Consider the following 13,690-nt stretch of genomic DNA (forward strand, 5'->3'; position numbering starts at 1 on the left):
TTCACATGTAAATATAAATTCTGAAAACAAGAGAACTTTTCGCTTTTTTAATTTTTTATAAATGCAACATTTAGAGTACATGTATTCTCAACTACAGTACATATCATTAGATTTACGTGACAAATTCTACTGTTTCTGCTGCTCTGAAAGTCTTGTCTCTGATTTTTCAATTTGAGAGTTTTTGTTGGTCAGGCATGTACCAGTAATGACCTACATGGACATACGCAAGTAACACTGATAATTAGTTAAAGAGAATTATGCTGACTTGAGTTTTTTTGGCAAGGTACAGGATAAAGTTTGATAAGTTCTAAAACATATTGTTATACAGCATAAGATTTGAGGATGCCATCACATAATATGATAAACATGTTCCAAATATATTTGAACTTTAACATCTCAAACACTGATATCTTGAAGACTGTGGATACATGTATGTTGAAGTAGGTTGGAATTCAGCTTTCATGATCACTTGCCTGGTTTCAAACCTAAAATATGGCATCCATTCTCAACCTGCAATGGTAAATAATTCCTGCACTTTCCAATATACACTAATTTCAAGCTAATTAAATGTGTATGTAATCCTTTAGAAAGTTGTTTTCTTTATTCTAGTATAATAATTTTTCTGTTACTGGACAGGTATTAAATTTTGTTTAAAAAAAAATAAGCAAGATTTAAATTTAGATATAAAACTGAAATATTTTTTTAACAATTTAAGGACAGATGATACAAACTTTTGTCCAAGAATTTGAAAATAACAACTGGGGTCATGTTTAAATCCGTAAAATTAATAACTTTCTGCAAGTACTTTTTAATTTTTAATTCATATTTGCGTAAAAATGGAATTTGAAGTGAAAAGTATTTGTATAGATTAATAAGGATAGTTTCAAGAGGGCAGACTTTTGAACATCACAGAAGGTTTACAATTTCTTAATATTCTAGAAATTTATTAATAGCATCATTAATTTGCAATTAAATTATGCTAAAAAATATATACCAATTCAGCCATCCATTTTTTGTTTGTATCATCTGTCATTAATTTTCTTTCATATTTTAAGAACGGTTACCTTGAAAAGAACAAAATCTAGGCTGTCCACTTTCTTGCAGAATGCACTTGAACTTCAGTCATGGCCTATTTGGTCCTGTTTTGGTTTAATGGTCTTACTTTTTCTCTATTCATCTTATATGGTAAATCCTTTGATGAAAAAATGATGAAAATAATTATTTTCCTAGGAACATGATCAAAAGGAAAATTCATTTCATTCATACACAGACATGTTCATTTGTGTGATCATCTTACCAGTAGTGAATATTTTCCTGAGTATCAAATAATTTGTTTAGAATATTATAAAACATGGTCAGTGTGTATAAAACAAATATCATTATAAATCAGAGTTGAATATTCTACATGTACATGTATATAGTTTTATTATACCCTCTGCTTGAAAAGTGGTAGGGTATACTGTAATTGGTATGTCCGTCTAGCTGTACGTCCAGCTGTCTGTACGTCCGTCTGTCTGTTACGCTTTAGGGTACCCATCTCTTATTATCCGCAACTCCTCTTATACCACTGCAATGAGTGAAATTTAATGAACCTTTCACAGAATTTTTATTACATATTGCCATTGCGCACCTCCTATTTTACTTTTTGATTCGACACATATTTTGGGTTTCCTGGCCACAGTAAAACATGAATTTGTCATCAGTTATAACCATATGGGAGGCAGGGGGTATCATTTAGTGAGCTCATTGCTCACAGTACCTTTAGTTAAATTTTGTTTTAACACTAATACATATATACAAGTGAACATATATATTTTTTACTGTTTGCTATTTGAAAAGATTATTATTATTCACAAAAAATTGAACTATAGATTATACAGTAATGGTACTTCACAGACAAATGAAAGAGTCTATATAAACAAAAATAACTCAATATTTCCAGAGCATTCTTAACCTAGATCTATTTTGTCAATACATATAGTACAGTTTTGGTTATATATAATAAATTTAAAGTTTAAAAGATAGAAGCTATTAAATAAAACAATAACATCCAAACAAACATGCTGTTTTCCTATTTTCTGCTTCTGAACATCACATGACCATATTTTGCTGATATATAGAATACTATTTTAAAAACTCAGCTACTTTATGCGTGTGCTCACACATTATGAACGTTTGATGCACTTTTTTTTTATAGAAACAAACTTGCTCTAGTTAAATATTTTAACAACACAATACTGTAACATAGTAACATATGTGCCTAATGCCAATAAAGAATTGAAATAATATTAATAGGATAAACAATGAATGAAAACTGACAGAAGTGGAAATTTATATTATAAAGATAAATAATATTCACTTAAAAGTCTCAGCACATCATAAAAAGTAAACCTACTGAATGGCACAGATTTTATACAATATTTACATAGACATTTATATTTCGGGGGGGGGGGAGTTCAGCTGTATCAGCAAGTGGTGTTTATATGATTCAAAATCATTTTTATTAATAAAAATAATTAATTCATTGGTCAGAAAGTCAAACTGTCAAAAGGTATTGTTCGCTTGATTTGATAAGGACCATTGATAAGGACCACTGATCACTACCGGTAAAACAACTGTGTATTGTAAGGCAAATAAAATTAAGAAAATATGCATTTGTTAATCTTGATATTCTTGTAATGCTCAGTATATAAATAAATTTACCTTCTGTCTTCATTGTTTAAGATGTCTAGCCTTCTTTTCTTCTTTCAGACTGTAAAACTTTGTTGAGATCTTTCGCCAGAAAATGTTCATTGCTGTTTACTAAATACACATTGTACCTCCAAACGTTAGAGAGTAGTTCAAGGGAAGTAATTAGGAAGCAAAAAATGCTTCAAAATGTAGAAAAAAGTAATCTTTACCTTTGAATTTCTTTGACATCTTTGAATCTCCCACCAATATTTTACATATTTTGATATAATCAAATATCAGCCTTTCATAATTAATTATTACTAAATTTGTAATCAGTGTGCCTTTTTTGTTTTAAGCCTCCTAAAACTCCACTAAACCAATCACATATCTGATATGTTATAATATGTAAAATGGCCATTTACTATTGAGAGATTAAATTAAAACTACTGATATAATTACTATAATCTGTAGTATAAAATTTAAATAATGAAAACATATTAAGTTATCTCTTTTCATTTCTGGACACAGTTTTTCCTGATAAGTACATGTTTTTCAAAATTGACGAAATTGAGGAATTTGCACCCCGTTTCTATGGCAACCAAGGGTCTATTTCATAAACCCACTTTAGATTTTACAATAAATGACATGGCTGTTTAAAATTATTATAAAAATATCAAAATGTTTTTCTATGCGTGGCCAACAATTTTGATAATTACAGAGAATTGATATTAAATCATTAGATCAAATACTCAGATAGAGTAACTCAGTTAGAGTAAGAGGAAAATTTCATCCCCTATAAGAACCTAAACGCAGGGGTACACGTTACAGGAGTATATATATCTCAGTTGATTCGATATGCAAGAGCACGCTCTACGTATGAACAATTTCTTAAACGAGGTAAATTATTGACAAGCAAGTTGATGAAACAAGAATATCAACAGTCTCGTTTAAAGTCATCATTTCGTAAATTCTATGGTCGATACAATGACCTTGTCAGCAAATACAATTTATCATTGAATGAAATGCTGACTGACGTTTTTCATACAAATTGTTAGTCCATTATTTATACACTGAATTGACGACGGATTTTTTCGCTATTTTCTGATCATGACAAGGAACACACGGCGGGTGTGACCAGTCGGCAGGGGGTGCTCACTCCTCCATGGCACCTGATCCCACCTCTGATGTTTCGGAGGTCCGTGTTTGCTCTGCTCCTATTTTGTATATTGTTTAATGGACGTTGAGATTGAATACTGTTCGTTATTTCCATATCCTTCATTCATACGCATACACAAAGCATGTGGAATAACGGAGGGAAATTAGAGAGTAATAAGGTTGAACATTACACAATAAGAAATAGTTCCATTAACATAGTAACAATAGTGTAAATGAATAATATGCAGTTATTACAATTAGTTTGTATTATGTTTGATTTTGTGTTTCCCTTGTGATTTTTGGTGGTTATGCATTTCCGTACTTTTGAAGGCGTGTACATAAGCTCAAGAAGATGGGCGCATTTGGCGAGTGATCTGCAGGAATCATTTGTACGAAACATTTATGGTTTAAATGTCCATGATATGGTTTGGCTGACTATTCTGGTCAGATTTTACAAACAAGTCCATGGTTTTTTTTTTCATTTAGTTTGAAAGACCTTGCGAAATTGTAACATTTAAGTCCGTTTTTCCTAGGGGTATAATGACATAGTTATGTTACACAAAAATTAACACCTAAAATATTTAATGCATAGATGTATGATACGTGTACATGTAAATTATTGAATAAATTAGAATTGATTTCGCTCGAGAGCCAATCTGAACCAAAATTTATCTTATTCAGAGTTTTGTTACATCAGCATATAAAACGAAACTGACAAAATAAATGGTTGTTTGCATGAAAAAAAATTAAAGCCCCATTCCAGGCTCGAACCAAAAATTCTTTGGTTTGAATGCACTGGACAGGTAGCCCAACTTACTGAGCTATCACCTCTACACATATACAGCTGATTTTAAAAGGACAAAGAAAACACCACATTCTCACATTTGGATTTTTTTGGGAAAAGGTTCAGTTTTCGTGGTCTCTGGGTCTTCTCTCCATTTTTTAAAAAAGTGTATTCGTTTCTTTGAATTGAAATGCACAAAAATAACGTTTCAAAATCATGGAGAGAAGACCCGGAGATAGAAAAAGGTTAGAAAAACGTGTTTAAACCATTTTGTACCAAGTGCAGAGCTGCCAACCCTTACGATTTTGGCGTAAGGCGTACGAAATCAACGTCTAAAATACGCCTTAATATTTATCTCTATATTCTTCCGACTTCAGTTTTTGTCGTTCAAAGTTGATAGTACCGGTATTTTCATATCTGGCTGTCTATAGTTTCTGCTATTATAATATATTCGTAATTCTTACAACGCTTGCTTATATCATCGTTTCGGTTTTTGAAGGCCGATCACATTCATGTCATCAATGTTTTAAAGTAAACTAAATTGAAATATGCCTCAGATTGCATGTCCATTTACAAAACGTCTTCAGCGGCAGGGGGCCTAGGTGGTCCCTAGACCTCAGCTTACTATTTGTCATTTCAGAATGTTGGCAGCTCTGCAAGTGTCTGACCTGGCCAGTAGTATAAACGGTCTGGATGGGGGGGTCAAATGAGTGCACTTTTTTTTTTCCTCTCTAAAAACTGCTAAGTCCATAAGAATGATCGAGAAGGATCTAGAATGTGTGCCGAGGCAGTGCATGGAGCTCATATGCATTATGATGTCATAAACTTGGCAGTATAAGGGGAAAAACCATGCTATGAGAATGTGATTATGAAAAAAAAACTTCTGCGGTACAACACTCATTTGATGTTGACAATCAGCTGACTGATGTAAACATTGACTGTCCTACTTTCAGCATCCAGTGCAGTATTACGTCATAAACGTGTCAGCGATTCAAGTCACAAACTGTGTTTGTCTCTGTCTATGTCACAAACACGTATAGAGAGCTGACAATCAGCTGATTTTTTTTTTTAATTTAATGATAACATAACACAGATGTTTTGTTTTCTGCATTTATTAATAAAAACAACAACAGCAACAATAATAAACAAAATACACTGTGAATATAATTTTTAATGTCCATTAATTTTTCACTTTTTTCTGCAATTTTAAGCTTTTCTTCTTCTTAGGCGGCTCGACAGAGGAGATTTGGATGGGAGGTTGAACTCTCTTCTTTAGTTTATTTACCTGGGCCACAGTGGGTGGTTTGTTTTCCTTGGTTTGACTGGGTCCTGGGTTTTCATGTATGGTTGCAACAGCTGTCCCATGCGGCTTTTTCTGAGGGTTATGACTGTCTGTATTTTCACTTCTCTTTTTTTCAGTTTTCTCAACCTCTCTCAGAAATTCCTGGTCGTCATCTTTGTATAGGCATTAATTTGCCCAGTGTCCGGGTTGACCGCATTTAAAACACAAATCTCGCTCTTTTCTGGGACAGTCTGGAGCCCAATGACCCAGTTCTTTACAAATAAAGCAAGGGTTGGTTTCCTTACTTTTCTTCGGACCTTTTGGTTTTTCATGGTCTTTTGGGTTGGTACTTGATTTCATCTTGTCCTCAAATTGACTTATTTTGACTTCCAGCTTAGCCAGTTTTCCTCCCATGGCACCAAATTCGTTTGTGACTTCTTCCCTGAAGGCTCTTAGGATGTTAATGATCCCATCTAAGGTCGTCGTTAGGATTCCAAAATCTTCTTTGTTGATGGGCTCTGGTATGTTGTAGAGCCCTAATTCTAATCCAATGGGATCTTGAGTCTCGGGTAAGGCATTGTAAAATCCAAAGTCTTCTCCATTGTTGTTGTTGTTATTCATGTTTTCACCCTTTACTAAATCAACTATCTCTTGAGCCATGATGATGATACTTCTGCATGCACAAACCGAATGAGGACGATTGAAATGAAACACGGGTTTATATATACTCTTTGATATGATATGCTGCACGTGCCTCAGGTAAAAAAAAAAAAAAATTCAGGTAAATTCTAAATCTAGTTTTTTCCAGAAAGATCTGTTATTTTCCAGAAAGATTACTCGCACGTGAGACAATAAGAAAAAAAATCAGGTAAATTCTAAATCTAGTTTTTTTTTTTTTCTAGAAAGATCTGTTAATTTCCAGAAAGATTACTCGCACGTGCCACAGGTAAAAAAAAAATTAGGTAAATTCTAATTCTAGGTTTTTTTTCCAGAAACATCTGTTATTTTCCAGAAAAATTAAAAGGGTATAAATATAGGCACCTTTTGTCATTTTTTGGTCAGTTTTCAATCATGTCAACACCTAACCATATGACTGAGAGAGCTCAAGCTCATCACCAGCATGCTCTAACCTTACATGGATATGACTATATGATGCGATGCATAGAAAGGAATGGAGAAAAACTGACACCAGAACAACAAGAAGTGTTAGAAAGGGCTACTACCATTATCGAGGATACGGATTCATTGTGGATGCAATGTACCGGACTGTTAACCAGCCCAAATATAGGCAGACTGGCAGTCATACATTTTCTGTGCGAGAAGATGAAAACCAGTCTACCAGAAAAACTGTACGGTGTGTCCCTAAGCCAGTTTCAAAGAAAACCTTACAGTCTGATTTGTCACCCACAAGGGGCCAAGGTTTTCCAGCTGTTACAGGAAATCGAAACCATCGAGAAAATATGTATACAGTACGGATTCAAGATGGTACAGATCTCGGAAGTAAACAGAATTCTGGAGCAATGGGCAAAATTGGAAGCAAACGTGTAACTTTTAACACCACCCAGAATCAAATTTATCATTTGCCTCCAGAAGACAGAACAAGTCCCTGGATGACTCTAGCGGCTGATCGGTTTCACTTTCGTCGGAGGATTCAACATTTAGAGACATTGTTTAAACCCATTTTACAGAAACATTATAATGAAAACATCAATGATCTGTGTTAGATGTTATTATTATTGTTGTTGTTGTTTTTTTTTTTGTATTTTGAAAACTGTTTTTGTGAAAAATTTAATAAATAATGGGATCACATTGTTTGTGTATTTGTGTTTTATGTTAAAAAAATAATAATAAAATAAAAAAAAACTTAATAGCAATAATAAAAAAACCAAAGGAGCTGTCAACAAGGACATTCGTCTGCTGTGTATACATGAACATCCGGGTTCTTCATGTCCGTTATCAACAATAGAAATTTAAAAGAAAATCATTAAAAATTACTATGTTGGTGTCAAATTTTCATTTTAAAAGGATTAGACATGTCTAAGGATTCTTACCATATGATTTATGACTCAAAATACCCCTTCTAAGCTTAGATTTCTATATATTTTTTTAACTGTATAATGATGTTCGTGTGTGTGTGTGTGTGTGTATGTTTGTGTTAGCACAGAATTTCTACGGTTTAAAACATAACCCAAACAGACTGTAACTTATGATGTGTGTACAAAATGTTTTCTTTCCTCACACGATTGAGTGGGTTCTAAAACATCAAAGGTAAAAACCTCCTAAAAATCACCAACGGACTCTCCAAACCTTCAGCGGAGGTTCGTTGAGTCTACATTTTTTTTTTTTTTTAAATTTACGATTTTACAACTTGCCAGCTGAACCTAAAGTGTATACAAAATGATTTTATCGTCATAACACTCTTTACATCGCAAAAATAAACGATGAGAAGTCCCGATTTAAAAAATTACTATTTGGCTCTATATATTTCTATGATTTCTATACGAAAAAAATGGCCGACATCCAGGCCCTGTGTGTATAGACCAACCCACGCCGTCTGTATTTCTTCCTTTAGAAGAATTGTTTCGAACTAAAAACTATATCAACCTGTTTCACTATGTCCTATCTCCTAATAAAAAGTGTCTTTTCTTTCTATCTCACTCTAATAAAGCTACACTAGTCTTTTAGGGTATCAAGGTCAGTGCTATCGACCCCCCATGCTTCCACTATTTTACTTAATTTCTAAGTCACCAAATAATGTCATGTATCAAATATACTATCAAAAGATGCAGGAAACTTACCTTTTTTAGACTTGAATCATGATTTAATCCAATTATGAACACACAATAAATATTCCATCAAAATGTACGTATTGACAAACACATTTCGAATTTTACCTCGGCTAGCTCACTAGGTTACATCCGGGCTTTTAGGGTGCTTTCTTTAACGTCCGTGATTAATCAATAAATAGGTCGAGCAGGCGGATCGCAGTGTCATTTGTTATCTTCACGGATTCCGAGAGGACAGAACCATGGCACATCGCGGACCGTTTCCGCACTTTGGTCTTTTGGAGGGACTTGAGGTCGTTATTTACGTGGCCTTGCGGGGTGTACTGACGGGGCAGGAGTTTGCTCGATGGCCAGTAGCGGGAGTGGGGATGATGGATCCGCCACCAGTATCAACAAGAGCGGACAGACGGAGGGCTAGGAGGGCCGGGCGCCCGTATTCAACACCCCCGGCCTTAGGACCGCCACCACCACCACCGTCACCGACTAGCCCAGCTTCGCAGCCATCCCTTGATGCTAGACTGCAGGATATGTATGGAATTTCGCCCCCGGCCTCTCCTGGACCTTCTGTTACCCTGCCAACATCACCACCAAATCCACCAGTATCGCCACCCAGAAGCCCATCGCCCCCACCGCCCATCATTAATGATGTTTTGCCAATCTGGGGAACCCCTGTGGGAACAGAGACCATACAAAGATGTTCGGTTTGCTGGGCTGAGGACGTCAGTACTTACTATATCTGCAGGGAATGCCTGAATAGACCTGCTTGTGAAAGGTAAATACAATTTGTAGATTTTTTCTTTTATATTATTTTTAAATTTAATTTAATTTTTTTTTGGGGGGGGGTGTATAAGATTTTTTTAAAAAAAATTATGAATTAATTTTGAATTTCAATGTTTAAAAATTCAGTGATCTAAAAAAAAAATGTTATATGTATATATATTTTTTAAATTGTAGATGCACCAGAATGCTTGTCAGCAGAGAGATGAATTGCCCCATATGCCGCTATGGAGGCACGAACCCCCCCACAGGAGGTGCAAGAAGAAGAAGAAGGGGAAGAAGACAGGAGTGAGGGAATGCCAGTAACAGCAGGCCAAGACTGAGGCCAATACCATCAGTACCAGTCTTAAACCCCACGGTCCTTTTAAGGACCACCCACATTTTTAGAAAAGATGCCTTCATACAGGTGTATATGTAGAAACGAATGTGTCAAGAAAAACACCAGGTCATATCCCCTTCAAATATTTAAAAAAAAAAAAAAAATCAAATAAAAAAAAAGAAATAAATTAAAAAAAAAAAAAAAACAGCAAAAAAAAAAATAATAATAATAAAATTAGAATTTTTTTTTATCATACCCCCCTCAAATATTTAAAAAAAAACAAACTTAGAATTTTTCAAATTATTTTTTATTACACTAATTTTTTCTTAATCCCCCCCCCTCTAAACTCACAACTCAAATAATAGTTTGGATTTTTTTTTTGCAATTAATTTTTCCCCTTTCATTCACTAAATAGTTTTCTCTTTTAAAAAAAAAAATGTTCTCCCCTTAAATTCACTTGATAGTTTTCTCTTCATTTTTTTTATTTACTAAACTTGATAACACTTAAAATAAATTCTCATTATTCATTTTATTTTTCTGTGGTAAACTCATATTATTTATTTAATTATAACTCATCTCACACACACATTTTTTCTTTGGTTGTATATTTTTAAATCATAAGAACACACCTGTTTTTGTAATATTATTTTATTAAAACAACAACAACAACACATTACAGTGCAAGGCATTATGTATGATGAAAAATGTACACATGTTTGTCATAAGTGTGTGCAAATTGTTCAATATATTGTCTATAATGAGTCCAATTTCCCCCACCTAAATTACATCCAATCTTGTAAGGAAAACCAAATGTTTTATAAGGTAAATTTCCCAATTCTTGTAAGCAGGTCTGAAACCAATTCTCTCTGTTTTGGGGGGTATCCTCATAAGTGGAGATTCTTTTAGGTCTGTGACTAGCTCTGCCATAATCCCATTGAGCTAGTAAACAAATGACCACTGGTGTTTGTGAGGTAAACACCCTAATAGTTCCTGGAATTCCTCTATCTTCTTCTACGGCTAAATTTCTAGTCCCTATAGGTTTGCGAGTCGCATACACATTCGCTTGGGGGAATTTCTCCGCAAGACTTTGACTCAATCCATGAGCTCTGACTGTTAAACAGTTACACTGGTGTACAATAACTTCTGTATCACTGTTGAATAAATCTCCTTCCATCTCCTGGAGACTCATGGTTCAAACTAAATGTTCATGTCAAGTCATTTCCCTTTTTATAGGCAATAAAAAAAATGCATTGGTTTAAAAAAAAATCATTTTTTTTTAAATTGTCATTATCAACCAATTTTCCTCAATTTATTTATTTTTTAAAATCCTTTTTTTTTGGCTGAAGCTGTCACTCCCTAAACAAAATAGGCAAATCTAACAAAATGGCAATGTATTTGTACAATGCTTAGTATTTATTTTATTTTTTCATTGTATTTATGTATACAAACAACCCACATCCAAAAAAAAAAAAAATAAATTCTATGGTTAAAATTACCTACTTTCTAAAAAAAAAAAAACACACATCTTTTTCATTTTTTTTTTAAAATTGTATTTATGTATACAAACAGCCCACATCCAAAAAAAATAAATTCTTTTGTGTATTGATAAATAAAATGTATGGTTAAAGGGGGATAATCTACTTTATAAAATGACAAAAAAAAAACAAAAACACATCTTTTTCATTTTTTAAAAATGATTTTTTTTTTTTTTTTAGATCTAACAAACAAAAACAACAACAAACAATTACAACACATTTTGATAGAAACATTGACAAATTTGTCCATGACCCGTAGGTAATTTATGATAAGTGTCTTTAAACCAACGGGCGACAAAATGATCCCTTTGTAAAGCCGTACTCCGGTCAAACGGGAATAACCATTCATCTGCTTTTTTTCTCTTCTTGTCTCTTTGATGTAAATAATACACGCAATATTGTCCACACACATCTGAATTCCAGTCTTGATATCGATACGGATTATAAATCCATTGGTAAGCATGACGCTGGATAAAGTCTTGAATTTCTCGATGTAAGGGAGGAAATCCATAAGAGTCAAAATATTCCACCACTGGACTGCTCACATATAGACACAACCAGTGTTCTCCAGGTCGATCTTGAGGATCCGTATTGACCACGATGGCTTTTTCTCCAGGTCTTAATTGATCCGGTAATAAATCTAAAGGGTACACTCCACCAAAAGAACTCTTTAATTCTCTGGATAAGACTTCTCTTAATTGTCCCGTATCCATTAGTAATCAATACTCACTTCTCTCTGTTTGTTAATTTCTAATAGGTTATCAAATTCTGCATAAACCACACAATTTAAGGTGTTAGCCGTGTTGTTGGTAAACTGAACTTCTACTCTCAGATTTCCAGTTTCTATGATGTGGAATTTATCCGACTGCGCCTCTTGATCTTTGGTGAAATCCCAGCCCCACAGAGTGTATCCGTTTTTATACTCTTCCAGGGTGATGTCTGGAGCCCAGTCTTCTCCTAATTTTCCCAGGGCTTGATACAGACTGAGATAAGATCTCAGATATAAATCGTCATTGAAATTGGGCTCAAAACAACGAGTACTCATGGTCTCTCCGTTGATACTGACATCTAATTTCTTAATCCCAAAGTTTTGGAAATGAAAGGGATTTTTAGTTTGATCTCCATTAAATGCTGCATTCTCCACAAAGCCTAAAATGAGACGTTTAGGCATCTGTCCTTGAAACAGATGATCCGTAATCTTAGATTGGGTCCCTGTGGCGATGGTAAAGGTTTTCACTTCTACTCTTCTCAATGTATATTTAGCTCTGTGGGTGCTCAAACTTTGATTAATGGCATTCATCATGACCGCCGTGGGTTTTACTTTTCTCACCCACAAGACCATACTCAATATTTTCACTTTTCCAGTACTTCCTGCCTTGATCATCATGTAGAAAGCGGGTCTAGCTCGATTAAATCGCAAACGGACGTCCACTCCATTGGGTAGAAATCGATCTTGTTGAAACAAATCCAAATGTAAACCATCTAGCAAACTGATTTTCTTACTCGCAGCAATAGCTTGGTGTCTTTTTCGGAATCCTTCGTTTTTAGAATTGGCCGGTAACGCTGTGAGGATGGGTTCGTTAATGGTCACCGTGTCGGCACCACCATTTGCAGCTGGAGTTACATCAAAGGTTTTATTTTCAGCTACACCAAGAGCCTCTAACCCCACTTCGTCCATGTGTCCTGCCGTATCTTTTTCCCATAGACTACAGGCCCTCGTCTGTGTCTTTAAAGTTCTGGGTCGGTAAGACAATAATTTCTCCAGATAAGCTTTGTAAGGATAGGTATCCGTCCCCGGAGTCACTATTTTGCCATTCAGACTGACATCGATTTCCGTAAACATCGAATGTAAGATATTATTCACAGGGCTCGAAGTGCTGTTAGCTCCAGTTAGATTACTTCCATCGTCTTTGGTAAATTTACATACCATTTGAACATAGGTTTGAGATAAATCTAGATAGTGATCTCCTTGTCCTTTAATTTCAAATTCGATAGGAGCGGTGTCGGAATCTAAAGTACTGGAAATGGGGTAATATTCTTCCCATTTAGAGTCTTCTAAAGCAATATTAGTCGGAGGGACTTCAAACAATTGTAAATTGTTCATTCCACACGCACAGGAATCGGGTTGCAACATGATGTTTCTACTAGGATTTAGTATTCACAAATGAACCTTCTGTTCAATGGACTGTCCTATTTATAGTCTCTCTCTCAGTCAAACACATCCAAAGGACGTTTTCTTTTAGGATTTCCTCCTTGTGTTTTCCTTTTTCTCCTAGGACCTCCTCGGGCCAACATAGGTGTATTTCTTCTTCTTTTCTTAGTACTTCCCAGATTCATTCTTTGCTTCACCATTCCCGAGGTATTTTTAAGAGCTTGTACTCC

The 13,690-nt window shown here is 34.6% G+C and overlaps 3 protein-coding genes and 1 long non-coding RNA gene across 4 annotated transcripts; 1 reads left to right on the top strand and 3 right to left on the bottom strand.

Annotated features, from left to right (window-relative positions):
- Positions 1–41: 41 nt before the first annotated feature.
- On the bottom strand, positions 42–3,292 carry LOC134242663 (uncharacterized). The gene is made up of 3 exons (XR_009986894.1): positions 2,704–3,292; positions 1,065–1,192; positions 42–510 (listed from the first exon to the last, which is right to left on the bottom strand). It is a non-coding gene; the product is annotated as an uncharacterized LOC134242663 (long non-coding RNA).
- A 5,627-nt stretch (positions 3,293–8,919) lies between these two features.
- Positions 8,920–9,760, top strand: LOC134242660 (uncharacterized). The gene is made up of 2 exons (XM_062724761.1): positions 8,920–9,396; positions 9,632–9,760. The coding sequence occupies exons 1-2, from the start codon at positions 8,920–8,922 to the stop codon at positions 9,758–9,760; spliced, it is 606 nt and encodes a 201-aa protein (XP_062580745.1).
- Positions 9,761–10,461: 701 nt separating this feature from the next.
- Positions 10,462–10,962, bottom strand: LOC134242661 (uncharacterized). Its single transcript, XM_062724763.1, has one exon. The coding sequence runs from the start codon at positions 10,960–10,962 to the stop codon at positions 10,462–10,464; it is 501 nt and encodes a 166-aa protein (XP_062580747.1).
- A 1,058-nt stretch (positions 10,963–12,020) lies between these two features.
- LOC134242662 (uncharacterized protein F54H12.2-like) lies at positions 12,021–13,442 on the bottom strand. The gene has a single exon (XM_062724764.1). The coding sequence runs from the start codon at positions 13,440–13,442 to the stop codon at positions 12,021–12,023; it is 1,422 nt and encodes a 473-aa protein (XP_062580748.1).
- Between the last annotated feature and the right edge of the window lie 248 nt (positions 13,443–13,690).

This window comes from Saccostrea cucullata, unplaced genomic scaffold, assembly GCF_032062105.1.
Source record: "Saccostrea cucullata isolate Sc308-1 unplaced genomic scaffold, CSIRO_AGI_Scuc_v1 ctg2556, whole genome shotgun sequence".
Lineage (NCBI taxonomy): Eukaryota > Metazoa > Mollusca > Bivalvia > Ostreida > Ostreidae > Saccostrea > Saccostrea cuccullata.